The sequence below is a fragment of the Calliphora vicina genome, chromosome 4, assembly GCF_958450345.1.
Source record: "Calliphora vicina chromosome 4, idCalVici1.1, whole genome shotgun sequence".
Taxonomy (NCBI): Eukaryota; Metazoa; Arthropoda; class Insecta; order Diptera; family Calliphoridae; genus Calliphora; species Calliphora vicina.
In genome coordinates, this window is record NC_088783.1 from 118,160,907 (window position 1) to 118,188,551 (window position 27,645).

The 27,645-nt window shown below is 32.2% G+C and overlaps 10 protein-coding genes across 16 annotated transcripts in view; 5 read left to right on the forward strand and 5 right to left on the reverse strand.

Moving 5' to 3' along the window:
• The first annotated feature begins 283 nt into the window (after positions 1 to 283).
• On the forward strand, positions 284 to 3,093 carry LOC135956750 (pre-rRNA 2'-O-ribose RNA methyltransferase FTSJ3). The gene is made up of 3 exons (XM_065507321.1): positions 284 to 440; positions 506 to 1,784; positions 1,857 to 3,093. Exons 1-3 carry the CDS (start codon positions 374 to 376, stop codon positions 2,980 to 2,982), a joined length of 2,472 nt encoding a protein of 823 aa, XP_065363393.1. The 5' UTR covers positions 284 to 373; the 3' UTR covers positions 2,983 to 3,093.
• Positions 3,094 to 3,466: 373 nt separating this feature from the next.
• Positions 3,467 to 7,177, reverse strand: Slc25A46a (Solute carrier family 25 member 46a). 4 transcript variants are annotated; one of them, XM_065508873.1, is made up of 9 exons: positions 7,032 to 7,177; positions 6,689 to 6,847; positions 6,468 to 6,631; positions 6,313 to 6,366; positions 5,418 to 5,541; positions 5,193 to 5,351; positions 5,066 to 5,122; positions 4,788 to 5,003; positions 3,467 to 4,464 (listed from the first exon to the last, which is right to left on the reverse strand). In XM_065508873.1, coding segments are annotated over exons 1-9 (1,491 nt in total). In that variant the 5' UTR covers positions 7,034 to 7,177; the 3' UTR covers positions 3,467 to 3,908. The 4 variants fall into 4 exon arrangements, with proteins under 4 accessions (XP_065364945.1, XP_065364943.1, XP_065364942.1 ...); XM_065508871.1 differs by having other exon boundaries at positions 6,313 to 6,363; positions 6,933 to 7,168; XM_065508870.1 differs by having other exon boundaries at positions 6,933 to 7,167.
• Positions 7,178 to 7,291: 114 nt separating this feature from the next.
• Positions 7,292 to 9,004, forward strand: mRpL3 (mitochondrial ribosomal protein L3). The gene is made up of 4 exons (XM_065507090.1): positions 7,292 to 7,458; positions 7,545 to 7,641; positions 7,713 to 8,260; positions 8,522 to 9,004. The coding sequence occupies exons 1-4, from the start codon at positions 7,421 to 7,423 to the stop codon at positions 8,949 to 8,951; spliced, it is 1,113 nt and encodes a 370-aa protein (XP_065363162.1). The 5' UTR covers positions 7,292 to 7,420; the 3' UTR covers positions 8,952 to 9,004.
• An 89-nt stretch (positions 9,005 to 9,093) lies between these two features.
• LOC135956713 (beta-lactamase-like protein 2 homolog) lies at positions 9,094 to 10,407 on the reverse strand. Of its 2 annotated transcripts, none has more exons than XM_065507280.1 (4): positions 10,226 to 10,407; positions 9,990 to 10,156; positions 9,641 to 9,850; positions 9,094 to 9,579 (listed from the first exon to the last, which is right to left on the reverse strand). In XM_065507280.1, exons 1-4 carry the CDS (start codon positions 10,342 to 10,344, stop codon positions 9,200 to 9,202), a joined length of 876 nt encoding a protein of 291 aa, XP_065363352.1. In that variant the 5' UTR covers positions 10,345 to 10,407; the 3' UTR covers positions 9,094 to 9,199. The 2 variants fall into 2 exon arrangements, with proteins under 2 accessions (XP_065363352.1, XP_065363351.1); XM_065507279.1 differs by having other exon boundaries at positions 9,641 to 9,865.
• Positions 10,408 to 10,739: 332 nt separating this feature from the next.
• Positions 10,740 to 16,366, forward strand: LOC135958735 (adenylate kinase 8). Its single transcript, XM_065509629.1, has 5 exons — positions 10,740 to 10,872; positions 10,931 to 11,171; positions 11,228 to 11,573; positions 15,929 to 16,049; positions 16,110 to 16,366. Exons 1-5 carry the CDS (start codon positions 10,777 to 10,779, stop codon positions 16,278 to 16,280), a joined length of 975 nt encoding a protein of 324 aa, XP_065365701.1. The 5' UTR covers positions 10,740 to 10,776; the 3' UTR covers positions 16,281 to 16,366.
• Positions 11,983 to 15,691, reverse strand: LOC135957054 (uncharacterized). 3 transcript variants are annotated; one of them, XM_065507713.1, is made up of 7 exons: positions 15,301 to 15,691; positions 13,333 to 13,431; positions 13,242 to 13,274; positions 13,141 to 13,173; positions 12,904 to 13,076; positions 12,530 to 12,683; positions 11,983 to 12,464 (listed from the first exon to the last, which is right to left on the reverse strand). In XM_065507713.1, the coding sequence occupies exons 2-7, from the start codon at positions 13,418 to 13,420 to the stop codon at positions 12,256 to 12,258; spliced, it is 690 nt and encodes a 229-aa protein (XP_065363785.1). In that variant the 5' UTR covers positions 13,421 to 13,431; positions 15,301 to 15,691; the 3' UTR covers positions 11,983 to 12,255. The 3 variants fall into 3 exon arrangements, 2 of the variants coding, with proteins under 2 accessions (XP_065363785.1, XP_065363786.1); XM_065507714.1 differs by lacking the exon at positions 13,141 to 13,173 and having other exon boundaries at positions 15,301 to 15,690; XR_010576397.1 differs by lacking the exons at positions 12,904 to 13,076; positions 13,141 to 13,173; positions 13,242 to 13,274; positions 13,333 to 13,431 and having other exon boundaries at positions 15,301 to 15,681.
• On the reverse strand, positions 16,281 to 18,203 carry LOC135957053 (CXXC-type zinc finger protein 1-like). Its single transcript, XM_065507712.1, has 3 exons — positions 18,090 to 18,203; positions 17,903 to 18,024; positions 16,281 to 17,834 (listed from the first exon to the last, which is right to left on the reverse strand). The coding sequence occupies exons 1-3, from the start codon at positions 18,117 to 18,119 to the stop codon at positions 16,400 to 16,402; spliced, it is 1,587 nt and encodes a 528-aa protein (XP_065363784.1). The 5' UTR covers positions 18,120 to 18,203; the 3' UTR covers positions 16,281 to 16,399.
• A 1,166-nt stretch (positions 18,204 to 19,369) lies between these two features.
• On the forward strand, positions 19,370 to 21,304 carry Sou (Souji). Its single transcript, XM_065510206.1, has 3 exons — positions 19,370 to 19,839; positions 19,898 to 20,679; positions 20,820 to 21,304. Exons 1-3 carry the CDS (start codon positions 19,593 to 19,595, stop codon positions 21,090 to 21,092), a joined length of 1,302 nt encoding a protein of 433 aa, XP_065366278.1. The 5' UTR covers positions 19,370 to 19,592; the 3' UTR covers positions 21,093 to 21,304.
• Positions 21,298 to 27,645, reverse strand: part of Polr3A (RNA polymerase III subunit A) — a 31,463-nt gene continuing 25,115 nt past the window's right edge. Inside the window, exons 5-10 of the mRNA XM_065510205.1 lie at positions 25,682 to 26,099; positions 25,459 to 25,616; positions 25,117 to 25,394; positions 22,224 to 22,751; positions 21,646 to 22,153; positions 21,298 to 21,576 (exon numbers count right to left, since the gene is read on the reverse strand). Coding sequence (XP_065366277.1) covers positions 21,382 to 21,576; positions 21,646 to 22,153; positions 22,224 to 22,751; positions 25,117 to 25,394; positions 25,459 to 25,616; positions 25,682 to 26,099 — 2,085 coding nt within the window. The 3' untranslated portion in view covers positions 21,298 to 21,381. The remainder of the gene's footprint in view (positions 21,577 to 21,645; positions 22,154 to 22,223; positions 22,752 to 25,116; positions 25,395 to 25,458; positions 25,617 to 25,681; positions 26,100 to 27,645) is intronic.
• Positions 26,245 to 27,472, forward strand: LOC135956652 (brachyurin-like). The gene is made up of 2 exons (XM_065507203.1): positions 26,245 to 26,416; positions 26,726 to 27,472. The coding sequence occupies exons 1-2, from the start codon at positions 26,333 to 26,335 to the stop codon at positions 27,470 to 27,472; spliced, it is 831 nt and encodes a 276-aa protein (XP_065363275.1). The 5' UTR covers positions 26,245 to 26,332.

The window sequence follows — 27,645 nt, forward strand, 5'->3', positions numbered from 1 at the left end:
ATCCAGAATATATTTATTAAGTTCTCAATATACCACAGAATAGAAAGATCCTATCCGGCCAAATAAATTCCATAAATAAAATAAATTAAGAAAAGCAAACAAAATATGAAACATTTAAATTTACACTATTTCTCTACAAAAATTTCTCTCACTGTATTTTTCATTTCATTTGATGTGGCAGCACTGCATTGTTTATTTCTCATTTGACAGCGTGTGTCAAAAAAGCAACACTTCGTATTTATTTCAACAAAAACACGTGCACTACTAAACTCTCATTGGGTTTTGTGCATTTTTATTGGAATTTTATTAATATTTAATAGAGTTAAAATAAAAATTAAGTTTTAAAATAATAGTTAACTAAAAAAGCAACAGAATGGGTAAAAAATCCAAAGTAGGAAAAGCCCGTAAAGATAAGTTTTACCAATTGGCCAAAGAGACGGGTAAGTTGTGGCAAAAAATGTGAGACATGCAAAGATTTTCTATAATTTTATTTTTATGCTTAAAGGTTTTCGTTCCCGTGCTGCTTTCAAATTGATACAACTGAATCGTAAATTTGGTTTCTTGCAACAGTCTCAAGTATGTATAGATTTGTGTGCGGCTCCCGGTGGTTGGATGCAGGTGGCTAAACAAAATATGCCTGTGTCCAGTATAGTCATTGGTGTGGATTTGTTCCCTATACGCGGCTTACCTGGCTGCATAAGTTTGGTGGAAGATATTACCACTGACAAATGTAGGGCTTCGCTCACAAAAGAGTTGCAATCTTGGAAGGCTGATGTAGTATTGCACGATGGTGCTCCCAATGTGGGTCGTAATTGGTTGCACGATGCTTATCAACAGATTTGCTTGACTTTAATGTCCCTGAAGTTGGCCACAGAGTTTCTGAAAAATGGTGGTTGGTTTGTTACAAAAGTTTTCAGATCTAAAGATTACAATGCCTTGTTGTGGGTTTTGAAACAATTGTTTAGGAAGGTGCATGCCACAAAGCCCAGTGCTTCACGTAAAGAATCTGCTGAAATTTTCGTTGTATGCCAGGGTTATTTGGCTCCCGATCGTATTGATCCCAAATTATTGGATGCCAAGTATGTGTTTGAGGAACTCGATTTGGAGGGCAACAAGAAGGGCAGCTTATTGCATCCCGACAAGCAAAAACGCATTAAAGCTGAAGGTTATACAGAGCAGGATATTGCTTTGAGAAACGATTTGTCTGCCACCGAGTTCATGCAGGCCGAAAGTGGTCTGGCTGCTTTGCAGGGCATTGGCTCGATACGCATTGATGATGAAAGAATTGCCAATCATCCCAAAACTACAGAGGAAATTTTGGAATGCTGCAAAGATATCAAGGTGTTGGGTCGTAAAGACATTAAGGGTCTTTTGGCCTGGTGGAAGGCAATCAAAGAACAATATTTCAAAGAGGAGGAGAAAGAAACCGAAGTTATTGAGGAAGAAGATGCTGCCCCAAAACGTCCTTTAACTCAAGAGGAAATTGAAGATATGGAAGATGAGGAATTGCAAAAACAAATCTCCACTTTGGCTGATGAAGAAAATAAGGATGTGAAACGCAAACGCAAGAAGACCTTGAAAGAAAAAGCCAAATTGCAAGAGAAAATGAACTTGAAGATGGTCATAAAGGGAGATGATGGTCCTCAGGAAGAAGTCGATCAAGAAATATTCGATTTGAAAATGGTCAAAACCCAAGAAGAGTTGGATCAAATGTTGGATGTAGTGCCAGATTTTGATGTGGAAAGCAATCAGCCAGAGGTACCCAAATTGCCGAAATATAAGAAGTAAGACCTATAAATCACTCCATCGAGAAGTTAGCATTATTTAGTTTAATTTTTTCTTAAATTTTCTTACAGATACGACAAAGATGACAAACGTATGGATGATGATGCCAATTACGAAAATGATGATGAGCCCGACGTATCTGACGAAGAGGATGAGGAAAGTGATATGGACAAAGACGGCTTGGGTTTAAGTGATGATGAACAAATGGAACAATCCACTAAAGGAGGCAAGAACAAAAAGAAAAAGGATCAACATCCACTGATCAAATCGGGTGATTTTCGTGATAAGGATACCAAAAGGCAACAGAGGGTACAGTTGTGGTATGAAAAGGAAAATCTACAAAATATAGACACTGATGATGATGAAGATTTCGATTTGGATCGTATAGCCAATGTGTACAAGAGCAAAGGCGTATCTGTGTTGGGTGAAACACAGGATACAGGCGAAAGTAATTTGTTAATGGGTAAAAAAGCCAAACGCCGTCAGCGTCATGACAATGAGAAAAAAGAATCATCTTCTGAATCCTCAAGTGACTCTTCCGATGATGAATTGGAGGTTGATGAGGAAGAGGGTGCTGAAAAAACTGCTGGTGATATGTCAAAAGAACCTAAGCCTAAGAAAATACGTTTGAGCGAAGAAGAACTGGCCTTAGGAGCCATGATGATTAAGGGCAAAAAGACCCGACGTGATTTAATTGATGCTGCCTGGAATCGTTATGCTTTCAACGATGACATTTTACCCTCTTGGTTTGTGCAAGACGAGGAGTTGCACATGACTAAACCAGTACCAGTGCCTAAGGAATTGGCCGAAGAATATCAACGTAAGGTCCAAGAACTTAATGTACGTCCGATTAAGAAGGTTATGGAGGCAAAGGCCCGTAAGCGTAAGCGTGCCGTCAAGCGTTTGGCCAAGGCTAAGAAGCAGGCCGAAAAGATTTTGGAAAATGCCGATGCGACCGCCCAGGAGAAGGCCAAACAGATTAAGAAGATTTACAAAAAGGCTCAAGAGAAAAAGAAGGAAGTTACCTATGTGGTGGCCAAGAAACATCAAACTGGTCGCCGTGCTAGACGTCCGGCTGGTGTTAAGGGACGTTACAAGGTGGTGGATCCACGTGAAAAGAAGGACAAACGTTCTCTTGTGGCCAAGGGTAAGAGAGATAAACGACAGGGTAAAGGCAAAGGCAAGGGTAAAAAATAGAATGTTTTTAATCACACACACCATAAACTCCTTAGCTGTTATTAATAGTTTTAACAAAATGTAAGTATATTTAGATAAAAAAAATAAATGTTTTTTACAAAAACCTAAAAATTCGATTTTTTTTTAACAAATTGGAAAAGAAAATGTTAAATTATTGAAGCTGTTTTTAATGAAATATATTAGAAGTAAACATAAATTAGAAGGGATACTCTTACCCTGTGTTTAAAAAGTGAAACAATTTTCACAGAAATGTGTATAATTTCTATTTCCCAAGCGTGTATTTTGAGTGAAAATTTAACAGGTGTTTTGTTATTGTATCAAAAACTAAACAATTTTTGTTCTCAATAAATAAGAACGATTAAAGATATATTTTGTCTATATAATTGAAAACCCACTACTTAAAAAGATACAGTTGAAATCGATAGATTTCCATCACATACCTGATAGTTTTTTTTTCAGAAAGTCTTGATTTTTTTAATTGAGATTTTTTTATTTTTGTTCTGTATTAATTTACATTTATTAGTTTCGATTATCATTTTCTAATTTAATACATAGATTTTTATTTGGTGAAATAAATAAGTTTTTAATTTTATTCGATTTTTTTTAAGAATTTTAATAATAGTTTTGGCCAAAATATGTTAAACTTTAAAAAAAAAAATTATTTAAGCTTCATCATAAATACAGGGAGGGAGGGATTTAAAATGTGTAACGGAAGTATCACAGTACAACTCAATATTTTTTTTTTGTTTGTTCAATTACTATAGAAAACTCGTAGATATAAGTATTACTGCAAATGTGTTTAGTTCAGTTATACACAGATTTAAAAAACAACTTCAAGAGAGCATGAAAGTATATAGTTAGTAAAACTAAGCCATTTACAAAAATTTTGTTTAAACGCTTTTTAAATATTATGCACAATTGTGATTTTAATCCACCGAACGATTGCCCACACTATTGGCATCTAAATCACTGGCCGAACTTAGGCTGGGCGATATCGTTGTTGAGTTTGAAATCATGCCACGATCTAAATTATAATATTGAACTACTTTGGGAGGAGGACGATTTGATATAACTTCCGTTATTTGAGTAACAATCCATTTTGTGAGCTTAATCACTGCAATGTGGGCAGCAAATTGTAATACGATGGCACCAAAACCCTTATAAAGACCCGAGAAACCCTCGGCGGCCACTGTGGTGCGATAGCAATCTATGGCTCCCTGATAGTTGGTTAAGATGGGCACCACCGCATAACCATTATCCAAATTATCTATAATGGTACGTGTACCCTGCAATTGTATGCGATGTAATATAGTTTCCAAGGGATAGAAAAAAACTTCGGTAGTCAGCATGGATATAAGATTCGAATAGACTTCTACGTTTTGATTTTCCAAGGAGTCATCCTTAAACTTGGCACCTTTGCGCTCCTGGGCATGTTGTATGCGACGACGCATTATGCGTGAGGATAAACCCTTGATAACCAAGCTGGATAAGATAAGAGTTAAATAAATTGTTGTAAAAAGTGAAGTGAGAATGAAAAAAAATTGGGTGAAAAATAATTTTTCAAAAACATAAATTTTTTGGAAAAAATAAAATTTCAGAAAAAAAATTGTTCGATAAAAATAATTTTTTCACAAAAAAAGTTTGGGTGAAAAATAATTTTTTAAAAAAAAAAATTTTCAGAAAAAAAAATTGATAAAAATAATTTTTTTTAAAAAAAAAAAAAATTGGTGAAAAAAAATTAAATTGAAATTTTGGATGAAAAATAATTTTTTAAAAAAATCCAGAACCAGAACTATATAACTTACCTAAATAAATATTTTGTTATGCCCACAGATACAGTGGGACCAATTAAAGCCCATACTGGCAGCATGCGTCCTTTTTGGGGATATTTCCAGTATAACAAACGTAGACTACCCTCGCGGAAAACATCAAATAGACCCGGCTTTTCGCTAGCTATATCACTTTGCACACTCTCTACCAAAGAGGCGGCATAAAATGGCATTACCAAGGCAATGCTGATGCTGTTAAGGAAAAACTGTTGATTTAGTTTTATTTATAACATAATTATAAATTATTTGTTTACCTTTTTAGTATAATATGTTGACCAAATCTTTTCAACGAAGTGCGATTATCCACTTCCCTAAAAACAACAAGAAATTGTTAAAAATATTAAAGTGATTTATTTATTAATTTTAAATCTGTTGACTTACTTGGGCCAAGTGGTTAATTTCGATAAAATATCATCCATGGCCATAGACATGCCTCTTACCAACAAACAACTGCCTAAACCTTTCCATAATGTGGTAACACCCTGGCGTCTATGCAGATGTATTATGGAGGGTATTAAAGCAAAAGGATGCAAATGATATCTAGCAAAAATAATTATTTATTATTAAAACATATATTTATAAATGCTATTATTTTAAGTTAACTACCTTTGGGAGGCATTGTATACTTGACATTGACGCCTCAATACAATAAAGGGATGACTGAGTAAATTTTCCGTTACCAAGCTAACCCATTGTACACCAATACCCAAATATTTACGTATTGAGATTTCTAAAAAATATTCAAATAAATAACAAACAAAATTTTATAGCCAAGTTTTTACATATTTTAAAAAAGAAAATAAGCAAAGAGGGGAAAGGCCACACAGTTAATACAGAAAATATTTGAATCTAGCTTTTAGTTTTAGTTATTTACTATTAGTTTAAACTTTGCTTAACAAAATATCCAAAGTCCTCAACCAAAAAATAAAAAAAGGTCTCCAGCTGGCTTTAAATTTTTATAGAATAACAGCGCTAGTTTAAAATATGTTAAATAAATCTATCGCTAGTTCAAAATGTCATAGAGTTCAGTTTAAAATTGCATACAGAGAAAATATTTTCTGCCTCAACCAATATTTATACCCTTCACCATTAGTCGTAAATATATAAGTTTGTCATTCCGTTATTAACCCATTAAGATAGTGGAGTCGATACTGTCATGTCCGTCTTTATTGACATATATAACGGCATAGAAATTCTTACCAACAATTGGAAAAAATATTTGTAACCCGAATTTTTTTTCTACAAAGAAAAATTTTTTATCCAAATCTTTTTTTAAAAAAAAAATGTTTTCATTAATTATTTTTTTTCACCAACAAATTTTTTCACCCAAAAATTTTTTTAAACAAAAATTGCTTTCAATCTTTATCTTAAAGTGTACTTTGGTGAAGGGTATATAAGATTCGGTACAACCGAATATAGCTCTCTTACTTGTTTAATATTCAGTTTGTTATTAACCATACATGCAGAAGACGTTAATTTTTTTTGTTTATAAACTACATACGTTTTTCATCGCTATAGCCTAAAGAACTCATATTTAGCTTCTCAGGATCTTCTACTACAGGAAAAAGGGGTACGAAACAAACACATACAATATTGTAGTAAAATGAACATAAAAAGTAACAAACTTAAAACAAATTTATAACAAAAATCACTTACCATCTTCTTGACTTTCATAGTAATTTTCTAAAACTCTATGCTTATCTAAAGGCAACGATAAATCTCTTTCAGAATTGACAGTTTTCATGCCACCAGCCATGCCATCATGGATACCTCTTAAACTTTCCAAATATACGTGATATTCCTCATCGCTGGTTTGAAATCTTGGTTGGAATACAAATATTTATAGCTAAAGTTTATATAATTTAGAATTTACTTACTGCATTTGTGGTGATCTTTGTATGGGTATATTTAAAGGTGGCAAAGTCGAGGGATCTGCTGGTGTTGAAGTAGTAAATATATTACGTGGTCTCACCGGCCGGGTTTCTAAATTGTCTGTTTCATCTTCGGCATTTACATGTCTCTGATTGGTGGCATACCTTAATTAGAATTATAACCAAAATATTAGCTTACACAAATACACATATCAAAAATTGCTTCCTTATTATTATATTTTTTGCCTACATTAAAGTTGAATAATTATTCATGCCTGCCATGACGCGTTGTTATAAAAAAACTTTGTTTAATTTTTTCTAAATTCTTCAAGTTTTATGCTAATCTTACATTAAGCCTGCAGTAATTTTATTAAATATTACTTAAATATTTGCTATTGCAGGCTGTATTATGGTTTTTTTCTAAAAATCTCCACCAATTCACTAAAAATATATAAAATTCTACAGATATTCTTTTTTTGCAAACTGTCACAAAAATGTCAATAAAATTAAGCTGACCATCCTTGTTTGTTGGTAATATAAACAATACTTGCTTCAATTCTTCTTAAACTGAACATACTCTTTTGAAAACTAAACAGCTGTGATTAAGAAGAAGACTAGAAAGAGAGAAAAAGAAAAATAAACGGCAAGGTTTAACAAGTATTTACAATTTTCCTGTTTCTTTAAAGGAAAATTAATAATTTTATGTATAAATAATTAGCTAATAGGAAATAAAACATCATGCTGAGAACCTTATTAGTGGATTTTAATAAATTAAGGTATTTTTAATAAAATATGTTTGTGAATTTTCTGTATAAATTTAAGATTATCTAACCTCAATTTTTTTGGTTGGGATATTTTTTAGTTTGCGGCCTGTGGCTGTTACACAAGTACGCCAAAAGGGTCAATTAAGCCGGCCACACTTAAGGAATCCATCATGGTTCTTAAGAAAAGAACGCAAGGTAGGTTTTTATTTACATTGAGTTTACTTAATACTTAGTTTAATCATATACTTATTTGTTTTCAATTTTAGATGCGCGACAATTTAGTTACTCCCGAAAATAAATCATTTGTGCAAGAAATTGTACAAGATAAATTTGGTCCTCCTGCTTTAATCAAGGGCGTGCCCTCTTATGACCAGTCCATACGTGAACAATTGGTTAAAACCCAAGAATTAGAACTGCAACCCTGGTCAGATACTGCCCGTCGTACTGGTGTCATAGCCCGCAAAATTGGCCAGTATCCGTTGTGGCTTAAAAATGGTGAAAGAATACGTACCACCTTATTGCAAATTGTAGATAACCATGTCATTAAGTATATACCACCAGAGGAATACAAGCCGTCTCAAAAACCCAATGTATCTAATCTGAGTAATTATGGCTGTTTGCTAGTAGGCGCTGAAAGTTGTGATCCCTCAGTGTTGACTAAGGAATATTGTGGTTTATTTAAGGATTCTGGTTTAATGCCCAAGAAACATTTAGTAAGATTTTTGGTATCTCCCTCGGCTGAAATACCAGTGGGTACCCCTTTGAATGTGGGACACTATAGAGTGGGCGATTATATAGATGTTAGAGGAAAAACGTAAGTAGATTTCTAAATTCAGATAATTTATTTTAGTGAAATCTTTAAATTTGCTTTAAAAAGTAAGAAGAGTCTTTATAAATTAAATTATGACCATACATTGCTAATAAGATGTAAAAAATGTCCTTTAAAAAAAAATCTTGCTGACAGTATCCAACAAAAATTTATCCTTGGCTCAAATATCCAATAAGAATTTACAATTTTCTGTACTAATTATCCTATTCAAATTTTAATAAAAAAAAATCCTTTTTTTTCCTTCAGAGTCGACCATGGATTCCAGGGTGTTGTAAAACGTCACGGTTTCAAAGGTATGCCTGCCTCTCATGGTGTTACTAAGACTCATCGTCGTGCTGGTAATATTGGTGGTGGTGGTGAAAAGGGTCGTGTCTGGCCTGGTACAAAAATGCCCGGTCACATGGGCAATAGATGGCGCATCTCTAAGGGTCTACGTATTTGGCGTATCAATACAAAATACAATGTTATGTGGGTAAATGGCAGTGCCATACCTGGCTCTACCAATGGTTTAGTTTATATCTATGATACTATATTACCATTGCGTAAACATAAAACAGCACCACCATTCCCCACAAGTTTTGAGCAAGTCACGGAAGGACCCGATGATATATGGTTTGATAAAGTGCATAATTTCAAGGACGAAACTATCACATTTAAACCGGAGGAAGAAAAGTAAGGTTTTTTAACAGAGTTGCTGCATATTGTTAACGAATAAAGTTTAGATGTAAAGATTTTTTGTTAAAGTGAAAGTGAGAAAACTGTTATAAAAATGAATAAACCCAAGCAATCAAATTTATTCTCAATAAAATATCAATTACTCAACTTAAAAAGGGACACACTAAAGACATCTTTATAACAACTTTATTTACATAAAAATAGCAAGCAAACGAACAGAAAGAAACAGTATTTACATATCACTTGTATTTATATTTTACTGGAAGTTTGATGCATATAAACATCCTCATCATCTTCTAGGAAATGTTGTAATTTGCCCTCCTTTTGCAATTTTGTCAAATGATGACTGACATTGTAGGCTGCTGCTGGCCATAATTTTTCGGGTGTTTCTTTGTACACCACTTTAACCACATCCATAGCCTGACATTTTTGTTGTGGACGTTGTACAAAGAAATCCAAAATCTGTTCTTCACGCTGATTACGATGTTTTATATAATACTTGATTTTATCCAAAGGATCATCAATGACATTACCATGACCGGGATATATAATCGAGGGTTTAAGATGTAAAATCTTATCCAAACTTTTCATATAGTCATATAAATCCTCGAAAACAGCAGTACCCTCACCTTGAAGATATTAATATAGTTAAGTAAAAAAAAAGTAAACTAATTTTTCTCAAAAGTTTACCCAAGATGCAATCTCCGCTAAACAAAGCTCCCTCGGGAGTGGTCAATACTACATGATCTGTGGTGTGACCAGGAGTATGTACAATCTTAACTTTGCCTCCTTCTACCTCGAATTCCTGATGATCCTGCAACTTTTCCAGCTTAACTTCTTCTGGAATCTCTGGACACACATCTGGGGCATCAGTTCTTAGGTATTTGTAAACCTGACAATCTTTATGAATATTTACTTTAAAGAATAATTTAATTTAACAATTAAAAACACAAAAATAAGAGTTATAAATGAAATCCCATAAAACAAAAAACATTTGATGACATGCATGATTTAAGTTTAAACAAATCGAGATAAAAACCTTTATCAGCACAAATTTTCAAAACATCTTTAACACCGCCTACATGATCATGATGCCAATGGGTTAATATGATGGTGCTAATGGAAGCATTTTCTTCCTTTAATACACCACTTAAATGTTTTATGTATTCTGGAACATCCGGATCACCGGTGTCAATTAAAATACGTCTGAAAAGGGAGAAAAATCACAGATTTATTTGAAATGGACTTTGTTCTTTTTCAATAACATCAACTTACTTTTGTCCAGTTCCCACTAAATAAGTATTGGTGCCCTGCAGGGTCATATGCCCTGGATTACAGCCCAATATTCTTATTATTGAAGAGGAAAGACGAGTAACCGGCGGTATTATAGACATATTTTACTAACTAAACACTCGTGTACTAGGGAATGTTGATAATTAAAAAAAACGCAATATTTACTACTAAATGTTAATTTTTCTTTTTTGGGAGGGGGAGCTTTGGGGAACAGCTGGTTTTTTTCGAGCAACAGCTGGTCTAAAATACACTGGGAAAAATAATTTTATGTAAAAAAATTCGGATTAAAAAATATTTTTCCCAATTTTGATCCATTGTCGGTCCGAATGTCTATGGTGTCATTGGAAAGGTCTTTGAAATGATTATCATTGGATAGCCTACCACTCATGGTGAAGATTATAATAAAGATTAACAAATAATGTCTGATAAAAATTCCTATCGGTAACAAATAGTTTACAGTTTTTTACATCATAAACTAATTTTTTCAATAAAAATATATATATTTTTTTCAAAGTTTTAAAATTCTCCTAAACATGACTCTTTTAAGCAATACCGAATATAAATTAACCGAATATGCTGCCGAAACTATGGTGTACTTTGAAAAGCATAAATTAATCGAGGTTGCTAAAGTAAGTAAAATCATTTCCAAATTTCCCTAAGCCATTGTGATTTTTTAACATGTTACAGAAAATTTTAGTAGAATGTGCTTTACTAAGACCCCTAGATCCCCAAGAATGGATTGGCCAGAATATCAAACGTATAGCCAACGAAATATATCAAGATTGTTTAAATCAAGGCCAAAATGGCATAGTAAAATCTTTGGAACTGTCTGCAAATTTTCTATATCGCATTGTTTTGTTTGGTAGACCTGGATCAGGTAGAAAAACTCAAGCCCATAATTTAGTTACTAGATTTAACTTGGTGTTAAGTAGGTTTTACATTTCGTAAGGATTTGAATAAGTAATCATTATTCTTTCTTGCTAGTTGATGCTGAAATGTTAATATATCATCATTTAAGAGGTGATGATGATCATCCCAATGATGCTTTAGATAGAGAATTGCAAAGAGCTTTTTATTATAATAATTGTTTGGCTAAATCTAAGGCCCTACTAAATATTATTAGCAGACGTGTATTAGAAAAAGATTGTTTAAGTCGTGGTTGGGTTTTAGTAAATTTCCCAAATACTTTACAAGATTTTAAAGATATTTTGGAAAACTTTAAAATACCACCCAATAAATTGGTTTATTTGAAATGTCCGGAAAAGACTTGCATGCGCAGGCTAACAAATACGCCCAATTTGGGTAAACCCAGTCATACCCAGCAAAAAAAGTGAGGAAGAAGATGCAGAATTTTCACAACAAATAGCATGCTTGATGTACTTCCAATTTTGGTGAAAAAGCTATGAATTTTACATTAGCTTGTCATTGGAGGGATGTTGTACATTTTTGACAACTTTTTACTTAATAAATTCGATGCTTTCGATGCGATTAAATTTCGATTTTAAGGTGTTATTTTAATGTAGGTAGTGGATACCTATATTTTTTGGCATCTTGGATGGAAATATAAATAATAGAAAAAAAGTGATGTAATTGAGCATTTATGAATTGATTTTAATGTAGTTATAAAATTTAGCATTTTAAAACCTAAAATTCATTAAAATTAATAAAATGTGATAATCACAATTTAATTAAAAGAAAACATATTTTAGTTTTCGTTTAATTAGTTGCAATTATATGAATTATTTAATTATAAATAATTTAATATTTATTAAAATTAAAGGCTTTCATTCAATAAAAAAAAACAGGTACATATTCAATTGGAGGTACATATTCAATAGGATAAATAAAATAAATTTAATTCAATATTTGAATATATACAAAACAAATTGTTGATAAGTAAGAAATATGAATAATTTAATTATATTTAATATAATATTTTTTAAAACTAAAAAACAGGTACAAAATAAAGCAAATTCAATATTTAATTAAATAAAAAAAAAAATTGCTGAGAACTAAAAAATTGAGGGGTATTTTAATACCAACTCATTGTCTGTGAGTTGCAAGACCTTTTCCGAATCCCCATCTTTGGGGGAGTCTATAGATATTTTTGCCTTTTCTATAGATTTTTTTTCTTTAAAAAATCTATTTTTAGCCAACTTTAAAGCGTCTCTTAACGTATTCTTAAAAGATTTTTCTGAACTATTCTCATCATAAGTTCCTTCTGAAAAACAATAATGAAATAATTTAATATTAATTTTGTAAATTAAATTAAAATTAAATACTTACGAAATAGTATATTAACAAATTTTGGGTAATTTAGAAGTCTCTGTTTATTATGACTTCCTTCCACATTAAAGTCAACCAACAATTTGTGAGACAAAATGTCTGTAAGGCCTTTTTTTAGTCCTCTTTTTCCGGCTATTGCTCTTATAGATGAAATCTGAATAATATAATGAAAAAAAAATATTTATAAGCTTCTGCGAAGTATTACATAACAAGTCTGGTATATATATTTGTTTATATTCTTGTCTATAAATTAGTCCATAAACAAATCTATTGGTTATGCTAGTATATAGTTTAGTCTATAGACTAGTCTGTAGTTTAGTTTATAGTCTAATCTAGACTTGAATTTATATTAACCATTAATGATATATACTTACATATTCCTTTTCGTTGCTCTCGTTAATATTTCGCTCCAAGTCATTCAACTCTTCGATTCTATTTATTGGAAAAGTTTTTATGTATTTTGGATTTCTATCTTTTAAGAAATCTTTTAATGCAACGTTATTTTCACTTAAGGCATCTAGAATCAAAGCATTTTGATTTCGAATTTCTATAATAATTATAAAATAATTATAATTTTGCATTTATTTGAGAAGGAAAATAAAATTGTATACCATTTAGCTGTTTTTTAAAAATATCATTATTTTCTGAAAAAAACACACGTGTGCACATATTAAAATAAAATATATAATGAAAATTATCTATGTCTATCTACCTTTAAGTTGTTTTTTTAATAGTTCATTGTTTTCTAAAAAAAAAAAATTATTATTAGTAAAATAAAATATAAAATAATTCTGAACACTTACCAGTAAGCAGATCAAGTTTCGTATTTATCTTCCGATATATGTCGGATTGATCTTCATTAAATGGCTTCTTGAGCATGACTTTCTTCATTGTTTTGAATCCTAAAAAAAATATTTTTTATTAAATCAGCGGAATTAATACAGAACCTTCCTTATAGGGAAGTAACTGGATTTTTTTTAAATCGTTTATGCAAAATTTGGTTTCAATTTTATCTAATTCCCAGTTTTCGCTGAAAGCAATACCAATATCCAGAGAATTTATAGGATATTCAAAAAAACTTTTTATATTTACAAATTTTTTTCCATAACAATATCCATTTTCAAAAATTTTGGTTATTGTTATATATGTGGTATTATTAATGGAACATATGTTATCTGGGAATTTTGATTTGAATGTGAAATCATTTGTGTAAACAGATTTTACATCCCCATTTTTATATTTTTTAATATTCCTAACGTCTTTTGGTAAAACTATCGATTTTTCTGAAAATTTATTGAAAATTTGTTTTCCTATATGTCGGGGCATTTTAATACATCGTTTTAATTTTTGTAAAAAGTTTTCAAATTCGTAAGCCGAAATATTCATTAAATTGCCAAAATTTTCATAACAATCTGACACATGTAAAACGTTATGAATATTGTATGAACGATTTTGTTCACCATAAAATTTTGAAAAGTTTTTTACAAAAAGTTCAAACATATCTTTAGCAGTGGCATAAGACAAGTTTTCGTTGTATATTTCAGCACCAACAAATATTCTGTATCCGACAAAAAATAAACAGAAATGTTCATAAAAATCAGAATCGACAAAATCTCGTAACAATACTATGCCAGTATAAAGAGCTATTTGCCTATATTCAACAGCCTTCCATCTTGCCATTTCGTCAAGTAATCTTGGTCTCCTGGCAAACTCAGATGTTATAAAAGGAACAAATGAAATAAGTTTACTAGAAATTTCTGATCTGGTAAATTTTTGTATTTTTTGATTGCTTTTATTATTTAATAAAAGCGTCAATATTTTTTTTGTCACACCTAGATCTAGAAGATGCATACAGTCTAACGGGAACTGTGTGATCATTCCAATTCCTGCATCTTCTAGATCAGACCCAATTTCCAAATTAAGATCCTTATGAAAAGAACTATCAATTTTATTTTTAAAATCTAAGTCTGACCTACTTGTGCCCACAGAATCTGAATAGACTGTGTGGTGCCCAATTCGGACACCAATTTGGCGACACATATGGCATCCATTTAAGGCATTGTGGCTCTTTGTGCCGCAAATAAATGATCTTGCGGGGGTGTCGCAAATAAAGGCCCTGATGTTAATCCTAAAGCTCCTTTCATTTACTTTAAAATCTACCTTTAATGATTTCAATTCTTCTATGAAGCTGTGAAGGAAGGTATTGACGTTTATTGGCTTGCTTTTGCCAATATACGTTCCTACCAAAAAGACGTCTATTTGGGGTTGATCAACAACTTTTGCTAGAATCGGCCACAATCCTATCGCAGAGCTTTTGTACAGTGGCAAGCCATCAATGCCAATATCCAATAATATCTCATCATTGGAATGTTGCAACAACAACTCCTTTGCTTTTAACAGTTGATTTTCTAAGCCGATATGGATGTACTTTCCTGGTGCGACGGTTCTCTCTAAACATTGTTTTTTTTCTTTTATGAGGCCACCAACACTAATGGGTACATCCATATTTTCGGCTTTTAGAATTTTAAGGAGGCTGTTGCAACATTCTAATGATGGGTTATATTGTATAAACCAACCCGCGAGCTTCTGCCTTAAGGTTTGTGGCGATTCCTGTATACAATTATACTCCTCATTTATTTCCAACTGTGGGACATTAATTGAAGTTTCAATTGGAGTTTGAGTGATGGAAGCATTTAAAATTTTGTTAAGGCGAGTTTTTTCACTCTGGATCTTTCTTTTGAAAGATCTTTTTGAACTCATATTAAACTTACCTGAGATTTTTATACAAATAAATAAATTTTTTATTATTTTTTCACTTTTTCACGACTTATTCAGTTTTGTGTTTAAATTTTTTATATGAATTTGCGCGTCGTTTTTGTAGTGATGAAGGCATTCAAATTAATAGTTGCGGTTACTCGGTTTCGTACAAGAACGAGTAGTCGAACCACTGAACAAAATAATATTTTATTGACTTACATGTTTAGGAAAATAATTGTTTTATTTGCAAAATAAAAATATGTTTAATTATTAACAATTCTAAACGGGTTTAAATTACATATTATTACAAATTGTTATTAATAGTACTTAATGTATGGGTACTTGTGTTAACAACTTTAATTAGTAACCATAATATAAATCATAAATAATAACAACACTAATCAGCTGTCTGAATGTAAACAAATTCAACTTTTGTGTTTTTTTTAAATTTATAAAAAGTAAATAAAATATGTACATTACAAAACATAAATATATGAAACAATGGTTGATTAATTTTAATGATTAAAAATTGTTTGTATACCAATTTTTACAGGTTTTAATAAATTTTATAAAATTCAAAAAATGTAGGAAACAATTACATCAACGAAATATTTATAATTCAGTGTCAAATACCCATATTTAAAATCACATCTTCAGAGGTAGAAAAGATTCATTTGCAACTTTAGATGTGATTAAAATGTCATATGTAAAGATGCACTTCCATTATTTTTTGCTGGGTACTTATTCTTATTATGGATATGAGGTTTATATAAAAATAATTTAAAGATATTTAAAAAACAAATCTAATAAAATGTTCCTTTAGATGAGATTTTTTAATCAGCAGGAGAAAGGTATAACGGATTATTTGTTACAACGCCAAGAGACGATTTTTGTTAATGCCATGGAACCTTCGGAGACTGTTAAAACTTACATGATGAGCGGTATTATGAAATCTCCTTATGTTATGGGTTTTAAACACAATACCAGGTTGTAATGCTGTCAAATTTTAGTATTTTTTCATTTTATTTCATGTTACTGTAAAGTTTTTATAATTATAAATTTTTTTAAGTTTCACACTTTCGTCCTGTTGTTTTATTATTTTTATTATTACTATTACTTTTCCATTAATTGTTTTTGCTGCTGAGCTGCAGCCAATTGTTGTTGCTGTTGGCGGCATAACTCTTCCATAACCTCATGATTATAAGTGGAATGTAACATTAAACCCAATACACCAGCCCTGGAAGCCATTTGATGTCTTATTTGTCTTTCCTGCTCCAACAGCTCATCCATTTTTAACCATTGCCTAACACGCTCCAAGTCAATTTCAGCCCTACGTATCTTTTCCCAAACATAATGTTTGTAACAGCTTTTCTTGGGAGCTCGACAAAATTCCCCCGTCGGCGTAAATACATCTAAGACCAAGGGACAGCCACAAACATCGGTATCGCTAACTTTCGGATCTTTACAGTGTTCAGGACACAAAACCTTCAAACGTTTGCAATAAGTTTTACTTGCTGGATTATAGAAGTCACAAAACATGGATTGACCCTCAATGCGTGTTTTAAAAATACTGCCAAAAGAAGCTTGCGATTCATATTTGTTAAAACATTTTTCCATGTGTTTGATGGCGGTCCTTGAGTGAATCTCATGACCACATGTAATACAGTACATAGACTGTTCATCTTCAATGTCATTGTGTTCTTGGAAATTTGGATCCAATGACGAATGTTTGGCTCTTTCCACAATCATATCCAATTCCTGGTGTCTTTTATCCAACTCAGCCAAAGCAAAACGTACCATAGCTTGCTTAGATCTAATTTGATCTAATTGTTTTTTGTTTTCTTCCTCGGCACGACAACGCGTTAGATTCCATTCTTGTACTCTTTGTGGTAGCACCTGAAATATTCGAGCGGTGGCCAAACGTAAACCACATTCATCACTACAATACTTAGATTGGGGACGAGAGTTGTGCCTACAACTGGGACCATAACATTGGCGTATGCCTTCTAGTTCTGGATTAATAAAGGGTTCGGGGGTCAAGGATCTTTTTCTTTTACGTTGGCGATCTTTCACTGGCTTTTCCTTTTTCTTAGCGGGTCTCGGTTGGGCTGGTTGCTGCTGTTGAGGTACAATTTGCGGTTGTATTTGTAATGACATTTGGGCCTGAAGTTGTACCAAACAAACACGTCTTTCACAACGTGGTTTATGGCCCACACGTATGCGACAAGCCTCACAGTTATTACAATTGGGCGTACGACAACCTTCACAAGTGCCACAGCGGTTAACTTTAGTGCTAGTTTTAGCCGGCACATCCCCCGAAGTAGTCGCGGTAAGATCTTTAGACTTTTTACGCTTTTCCTGTTCCATGGGCATTACCGCTCCCATAGGATTGGCTGTTTTTTCCACCGGCACTACACGAAAAACAGTTTGCAATGTGGGATCATCTTCTTTGCACTTCTGACAATAATAATGTTTAATATGTTTGGCCTCCTTTTCGGTGATGTTGATACAATCGCCATGATACCATTCCTCGCAACCATCACATCCGCTGTAATAAAAAATTAAGCAATTTATGTTAAATACTTGATGTTTGTGTAAAGTCTAATGATAACCTACATCATAAATCGGGAACAGTCAGAAGATCGGCAAATACAGTAAGCCTGGCCATCTTGCTTCATAATTGTTGCAATTTTTGATTTGCGCTCGGGCAAATCAAACTCCTTGGCAATTTCTTCTTTCTGTGAGAGTTAAAAAGTTATTACTGGTTGGAGCTTTATGGATTTTATTATAGAAATTTACTTACTGATTTCTTGTTTTTCCTTTTTTCGCTCATTGTGCAAAATTTCTTTACAAATTCTAATTGAATTACCACAAATACGCCAGAAAAAACAAAACAATGTTTTCTCTTCTTCCCAATTCCAACTGTCAACGCGCAAAGTGCAATGTGACCAGGGCTGCCAGATCAGCAAAAAAATACAAATTAAAAAGCAATATTTTCCAAAAATTTTATCAAAAAATATATGTAATAGTAAATATAAACAAAATTTATGCAGCATATACCAGGATGTTTCACAAATCTCATTAAATTTGTTTAATTTAATATTTTTTATAAATTTTAGAATTTCCCCTAAAAAGTTTCTGAAAATGTAGGATGGCTTATTTGTGGCAGCCCTGATTAAACAATAGTTGGCAAGGCATATTTAATAAATCTTGGTAGTTGGCAACATTTCATTAGAGGAGCCAGATTGTTTAGCACGGATAATTAAATCGGTTTAAATAATTCGAAAATATAAAAGTATATTGAAATATTGTATAGTTATCAGTATTTATCGTAAATTTTACAAAAATTCTTAACCAAAAATAACAAACGAGTAATAATGGATCCAGAATCCATGTTTTTGATATAAAAAGGTTTTGCTTTAACAGCTAGAACCGAATATATGGTTTTGAATATAACCCAAAAAAGCATTTAAGTTCCAAATTTTTGAAAATCAAATACTGATTGGAATTCCTAGAACCAATTCCTAGCAAACATTTAATATATTAGATTTCTTAGGCTTCACAATAAATGCTTTTAGCGAAGGGGTTAATAAAAGTGTATCTTAAAAAACACACGTTTTAAGCAGAGAAATATCTGTTTATTTTGCTTATTTATGAGGAATATTAAAATCTATCTAAATTTGTAAAAAAAAAATATTTGGATATCTTCGGGCATTTTCCATTATTGTTAATTTTGTAGGGTTTTTTGTACACAAAATTTAATTTTAAATAAATACAACTAATAAATAGAGGGTGTTTAATTCATAAACCACAGATTTGGGTTTGTTTGCTGAATATTTGGACTTCAAAAACGAATTTTCAAGAAAATCTAAGATGTGGCTATTGAATATACACCCGCGATATAGTTTTGCTGTATGTAGTATGTAGCCGACCCGTTATGGGTTAAATGCGTTGCCAACCTTTTGCTCTGTTTATTTTTCCTTATTTCTCTTTACTGTTTATTTTCCGTTTTTTTTTCTTCCAAAATGAAAAGTGCATATTAAGCATAACAAAAACAATTCCATTGTGTTGAAGAAAATTTTCAGACTTGTTTTTAAAGAAAACTAATTTTTAATTTATTGCTCCTAAAAATAAAACATTTTGTTAAAAACAAACAATAAAAAAAATAAAACAAAAATCGAGTTATACCAAAAGAAAAATAAAAGCAATAATAGAAAAGCTTAAAGTCGTGTAAATAAGATATTTAATAAAAACGCGTAGAAAATTTACCCAATAAAACGATTTGTAACAAGTGCAAACATCGATAATGGCCTCGTCTGAATTGGAGCCTATAATAGCTGTAGAAAAAGAATTGGATCGTGTTATAAGTAAATTTACAGAAATACAAGAGAATGCAGCAGCCGAAATTGGCGATGTGGCTTCTTTGCTGGAGGAATTAATGCAAGTCCTGGGCAAGGCTGAACAGGAAATGACGGGAACTATTAATACAGGCACCCAGGTTGATACAGATGACCCCATGGCCGATGAAGCCGAAATGCAAGTTGAAATGGAACGTAAGTTAAATGAAATGAAAGATAAAGATTAGATTTTTTAATATTTAAATTTGAATAGCATCTCCCCCACGTTTGACGGACAGCCAAATAGCCATTATCACTGAGGCCTTGCAAAAGACCAATGAAAAACTACAGCGTTTATCCAGTGAACATCGCGATCTGCATGGTGCCGTCTCCAAGGTGGGCAAAGTTATTGACCGCAATTTTGTTTCCGACTTTACGGCCACCACACGCACTGATGCTCTGCAGGATGAAGAAAATATGATGTTGTTGAACAAGGTCATTGCCAAACATTATTGCCGCCAAGGCATGGATGATGTTGCTCAATTATTGATTAAGGAATCCAAAATGCCCGAAGATATGGCTCAAGAAGTTTTCGATTCAGAACGTAGTTTTGCCGAAATCTATCGCATTTGGAAGGCCATACAACAGCATGACCTCAAGCCGGCCTTAGAATGGACTTCCCGCTATTCGAGTGAATTGATTTCGAAAAATTCTTCGTTGGAATTTAAATTACATCGTTTGGCATTTTTGCAAATTATTTCGAAAGGCATTTCGGCTCAGGCCGAGGCCATTGCTTATGCACGCAATAATTTCCATAAATTCATTGATAGATTCGAACATGAAATACCCAATTTGATGGGTTGTTTTATCTATTTGCCTTTGGGCATTGAGAATTCTCCCTATAAACATTTGATTTCAAATGAAACTTGGACTGAGGCTTCGTATGTGTTTCTCAAGGATGCCTGTCATACGTTGGGCATTAGTAAGAATTCGGCTTTGTCGGTGGTTATAAATGCTGGATGTACTGCTTTGCCGGCATTGTTGAATATAAAACAGGTGAGTTTCGGAATATTTATTAAGAAAAAATGGGTTTAAAAGTACTATAACTAAAAGTTTCTTTCAGCTATAACAGTTTTTAAACAGTATTGAATATAATTAAAAAAAATCAATATTTTTGGATTTTTTTTTTCATTTAGGTCATGCAATCCCGTCAAGTCTTGAACATTTGGAGTGGCCGTGATGAACTGCCCATTGAAATCGATTTGGATCCTGAATATCGCTATCATTCTATATTTGCATGTCCCATTTTAAGGCAGCAGTCCACAGAAGATAATCCTCCCAAAAAACTAGCATGTGGTCATGTGATTTCCAATGATGCTTTACATAAACTAAGTAATGGTCATATATTAAAGTGCCCCTATTGTCCCGTCGAACAAACTGCCGACGAGGCTGTAAGGATTTATTTTTAAAAACAAATTTGGCATACCCAGAGATTTTTAGAGGTACCTAGTTTTAATGATATAAAGGAAATATACAAAATAAAAAGGTCAGCTGGAGTTTAAAAAGAAAACTGATGTGAGCAGAAGACTTTGAAAATTGATTTATAAAACAGCAATGAAAACAAATATTTAACAAAATAAAGCCAATTTTAAATATATGTATATTAAACACACATTAAAAATATTAATTTTTATTTTAAATTCTGTTTAATAAAACTTACGACAAACTTTATAATATAAAACATAAAACAATTTAAATTTAGGCGGCCATGGAGGAAAATATGGGTGCTTGTATTTCAGGCAATGCGGTGTCCTCATGATTGTGTACCAATTTAAAGAGTCCAGTGCCTATAGCGGCCGGCATGCCCAAAATAATACGCTCGGAAACACCATCCACCGCATCGGTTTGGCCAAAGTAGGCAGCATCGAATAAATGATCAGAAGTTTTTTCAAACTAAAAATAATATAAAAAAAAAAATATTAGTTCACTTGTTTAAACAAAGTTTTAAGTATTAAAACTTACCGAAGCCAAATTGAAAACACTTTCACGCATTTTAGCCAAACCATGCCGGGTAATACCCAGCACTTCACCTCTCGAAGTCATTTGACTGGCCAGCAACATGATATGTCTCTGATCCACACTCATGCCATGACCCTCCATGACATCGGTAATTTCGGTCATTATAGTACTGCGTGCTGCCTCAATGCCCAATGTATTATAGACCTCCCAAATGTTATTACTTTTGGTCTTGGCTCCCACCACACCATATGTAGCCATTACATCTCTTAAACCAGCACCTTCTATACACAATTTATAAGTGGCGGGCAGGCGAGAATCATCAATAGCTATAACGGCTCGGGAAATATGAGGTAGACCGGCTACCACCACATTTTGTATGGAGGCGGATAAACGTTGAAGTTCGGCATTTAAGGCAGCACCATGTTTGGAGCTATCAATGCGCACAATGATAATGGAAGAGCCCATAATATCTACCAAGGCCGGTTTAATGCGTAATTTCGAAGTGCAAATGCTAAAAGAAAAGTTAAGGAAACAAATTAATACTGTATTTTAAATAGTATAGTAATAGTAAGAAAACTCACGAATATCTTATAGTTTCAGCATTAATTTCCAAGCCCAACACTTTAATACGATTCAAATCTAAACGTACCACCAAATAACAATCATCCGGCTTATAGACCTCTTCTATATAAGAAGAAATCTCACCTAAAGTAGTCTTTTCTATGCGCGACTTAACCTTGCGCGCATATTCCATACTGGTATTGTTTACAATTTCAGCTGTTATAACGGGGGTCGATATGGTTTTGGTGGCATTGATAATTTCCACAATACGTGGCACACCCTGGGTAATGTTCATGGAAGCTACACCAGCAAAATGGAAAGTTTTCAGGGTCATTTGAGTGCCCGGCTCACCAATACTTTGGGCCGCTACAGCTCCTACCGCTGTACCGGGTTCGGTAACAGCTCTATTGTATTTGTCATTGACCCAACGCATAAATGTGCGTATTTGTCCCTCTGACAAGCGCTCTACCTCATGGCCCAATTTCGGATGCTGGCTGTATTTTTCCTGGACCTTAGTGATTTTCTCAGAGATTTTTTCTATGAAAGTGCTGTAAACAATGAAAGAATTTTGTAAATAATACACGTATTTTTCTATAGAGAAAACTGTTATACACAAATATTTCAACAGAATTTTTCTATAGAAAAAAAACTGTTATACACAAGTTTTTCAATAGAAAAATCAGTTGTACAAAAATTTTTCTTCAGAAAAAACTGTCCTATAGAAAAATCAGTTATTCAGAAATTTTTCTATAAACAAACTGTTATACACAAATTTGTCTATAGAAAAAACTGTTATACAAACATTTTTCTATAAAAAAACTGTTATACGAAAATATTTCTTCAGAAAAAACTGTTATACGAAAATGTTTCTATAGAAAAAAACTGTTATACAAACATTTTTCTATAGAAAAAACTGTTATACAGACATTTTTCTATAGAAAAAACTGTTATACAGACATTTTTCTATAGAAAAAACTGTTATACAGACATTTTTCTATAGAAAAAACTGTTATACAGACATTTTTCTATAGAAAAAACTGTTATACAGACATTTTTCTATAGAAAAAACTGTTATACAGACATTTTTCTATAGAAAAAACTGTTATAAAGACATTTTTGTATAGAAAAAACTGTTATACAGACATTTTTCTATAGAAAAAACTGTTATACAGACATTTTTCTATAGAAAAAACTGTTATACAGACATTTTTCTATAGAAAAAACTGTTATACAGACATTTTTCTATAGAAAAAACTGTTATACAGACATTTTTCTATAGAAAAAACAGTTATACAGACATTTTTCTATAGAAAAAACTGTTATACAGACATTTTTCTATAGAAAAAACTGTTATACAGACATTTTTCCATAGAAAAAACTGTTATACAGACATTTTTCCATAGAAAAAACTGTTATACAGACATTTTTCCATAGAAAAAACTGTTATACAGACATTTTTCCATAGAAAAAACTGTTATACAGAAATTTTTCTATAGAAAAAACTGTTATACAGAAATTTTTCTATAGAAAAAACTGTTATACAGAAATTTTTCTATAGAAAAAACTGTTATACAGAAATTTTTCTATAGAAAAAACTGTTATACAGAAATTTTTCTATAGAAAAAACTGTTATACAGACATTTTTCTATAGAAAAAACTGTTATACAGACATTTTTCTATAGAAAAAACTGTTATACAGACATTTTTCTATAGAAAAAACTGTTATACAGACATTTTTCTATAGAAAAAACTGTTATACAGACATTTTTCTATAGAAAAAACTGTTATACAGACATTTTTCTATAGAAAAAACTGTTATACAGACATTTTTCTATAGAAAAAACTGTTATACAGACATTTTTCTATAGAAAAAACTGTTGTACAGACATTTTTCTATAGAAAGAACTGTTATACAGACATTTTTCTATAGAAAGAACTGTTATACAGACATTTTTCTATAGAAAGAACTGTTATACAGACATTTTTCTATAGAAAAAACTGTTATACAGACATTTTTCTATAGAAAAAACTGTTATACAGACATTTTTCTATAGAAAAAACTGTTATACAGACATTTTTCTATAGAAAAAACTGTTATACAGACATTTTTCTATAGAAAAAACTGTTATACAGACATTTTTCCATAGAAAAAACTGTTATACAGACATTTTTCTATAGAAAAAACTGTTATACAGACATTTTTCCATAGAAAAAACTGTTATACAGACATTTTTCTATAGAAAAAACTGTTATACAGACATTTTTCTATAGAAAAAACTGTTATACAGAAATTTTTCTATAGAAAAAACTGTTATACATACATTTTTCTATAGAAAAACTGTTATACAGACATTTTTCTATAGAAAAAACAATTTTTCTATAGAAGAAAACTGTTATACACACATTTTTCTATAGAAAAAACTGTTATACACACATTTTTCTATAGAAAACTGTTATACACACATTTTTCTATAGAAAAAACTGTTATACACACATTTTTCTATAGAAAAAACAGTTATACACACATTTTTCTATAGAAAAAACTGTTATACACACATTATTCTATAGAAAAAACTGTTATACACACACTTTTCTATAGAAAAAACTGTTATACACACATTTTTCTATAGAGAAAACTGTTATACACACATTTTTCTATAGAGAAAACTGTTATACACACATTTTTCTATAGAGAAAACTGTTATACACACATTTTTCTATAGAGAAAACTGTTATACACACATTTTTCTATAGAGAAAACTGTTATACATACATTTTTCTATAGAGAAAACTGTTATACACAAATTCTTCTATAGAGAAAACTGTTATACACAAAGTTTTCTATAGACAAAACTGCTATATACAAATTTTCCTATAGAGATGCTGTTATATAGAATAAAACACAAAACTTACACCACTTCATTTTGAAAATCTTTACGGCTCATGGTGAATTCGTCCTCTTTCAAAATCTCCTGGGTTTTGTTAATAATATCAGAGGCGGGCAAAGGTTCTTCGTCGCGATACGGATGTACGGCTCTCAAGTGATTTAATTGTCTTACCATATCAACGGGTTTATTTCTGACTTCCATAAAGACCGGATCCAAACCATCACCACCATAAATAAGTTCAACAATTTCGCCAATAGCATTGCGCACAGAGCCATCATAATGCACCACCAAATCTTCCAGACACTTAAAAAAAAACAAGTTTAAATAAATTATTAAGTTTTCATGAATTTCAACATTTACCACTTACTTTCACCAAACGTCTTTGCAAATAACCAGTTTCTGCTGTTTTGACAGCAGTATCTACCAGACCTTCTCTGCCGGCCATGGTGTGGAAAAAGAATTCGGTGGGTGTTAAGCCGGAATAGAAACTATTCTGCACGAAACCTCTGGCTGCCGGTATGGCGGCTAAAAATAATTTAAATATTAAATTAGTATATGTACGTTTAAATATTTGTTTATGAAAAACCTACAAAATTTCTCAAAATGTGGCAGAGCACGATTTTCAAAACCATTGGGTACCCGCTTGCCATTAATGGCCTGCTGTCCTACACAAGCAATCATTTGGGATATATTAATGTTGGAACCTTTGGAGCCAGACAAAGCCATTATCAAAGCACTATTGGTGGGATGTAATTCACGGAAACATATTTTAGCCGCCTGTTCACGTATAGTGGACAATTCACGCAGCATAACAGCTTCTAGGGTCTGTTCAGGCGTACAACCCGGTTGACATTGTAGTGTACCCTTTTTCATTTCCAATATATACTCGTCACATTTGGCATAACCTTTTTCCAGAAGCTTTTGTTTTTCCTCCAGCAAACGGGCACTGGGTGTAACGTCACTGATGCCAAAGGAGAAGCCACGATTTTGTATGAAATATGAAGAGATCTGAAATGGAAGAGAGGGAACATTATTAACAACAAATATGGTGACTTGAAAGTCTGTTTTGCTGAATGAGACAAAACAAAAATAATGAAAAAGCTTAACGAATTGAAAGTTTATGGTTAAAAATTTTAATATAGAGGCCTGGAAGAATCATACGATGTTTAAAACAAAGCAGAAAGGCTGTAGCCATCAAGCTAATTGGAAATCTCCTACAAAATACTTTAAAATTGTTCAATATGAAGACTTGTTATTTGTATACTCTGGGGATTTTAATGATATTTGGAACGTTATATGTAATACATGCACAAACAATAACATTTGTAAGTTTTTGTTAAAAAATATTCAGCCCAATTATGAAACAAAAATTCCCCGGGAGTTTTTCCCCATTTCTCATTTTTCCTATTCAAATTCAATGGGAAAAAACTCCCGGGGAACAAACTCCCGAGGAATTTTTTATTCATAATTAAGCTGATTCTAAAAAAATTAAAGGGAACTGATTCAGAAACACATCCAGAAAACAATTTTCAAATTTTAGTATAAAAATCACACGTAGGTCCAGTTGTGCTTCTGAACCAGGCTCCTCTAAATTAAATTAGTTTAAATAATAAATCTGGTAAATTTATTTTCAGAGTAAACGCATTATATCTGGCACACGGGCAGCAGTAAATCAATTTCCTTGGCATGTGATTTTAAAGAGAGACGAATTTGATGTTTTGCTGTGTGGTGGTTCACTAATTTCCGATAGTTGGGTTTTAACCGCCGCTCATTGTTTTAAAAACATCACCTCAGTTTTTTTGGTATTTGGCACCATAGACCTACGCAATGATGACATTAATATGACCTCTACTGAAATCTTTATGCATCCTCAATACAATGAAATAAACTTTAACAATGATATTGCACTTATTCAGCTACCAGAAACATTAAACTTTACCAGCAGCATACAAGCCATTAAATTGGTAACTACTGCACTGGCTGCCACTGGTTTTATAGGAGCTCAAGCCATTGTTGCTGGATTTGGTCAGCTAAACGATGAAGAGGTGGCATTTCCTGATACCTTACAATGGGCTCAGGTGGAAATTGTCAATACTTCTAAATGTGCCGAAGTGTATGGTGAAGACTTGGCTGCGGCTACAAATATTTGCGCCCGGGGTTATAATGATACGAATATGTCAATTTGTCAAGGTGATTCGGGAGGTGCTTTGGTTTGGCTGAACGATGCCGATAGTTTTGTGCAAATTGGCATTAGTTCATATGTGGCTTTAAACCAGTGTACGCAAAATTTTCCAGCCGGCTATACTAGACTGTCTTCGTATATGGATTTTATTCAAAATATTACTGGCATACATTTTGAGGATGCAATGGAAATTGCTTAACTGTGTTTAAGTTTAATGAAATGATTAAGTATTATTGAAGAAGTGACAATAAAGTGATAATGTTTGTTAAAAGGAATCGATAATTGCTGATATATGGTGGAATATCTACTTATTAGGAGCTTGAAATGTTATCCTTGGTGTTATGTTAGAACAATAATCCAACATTGTGTTCT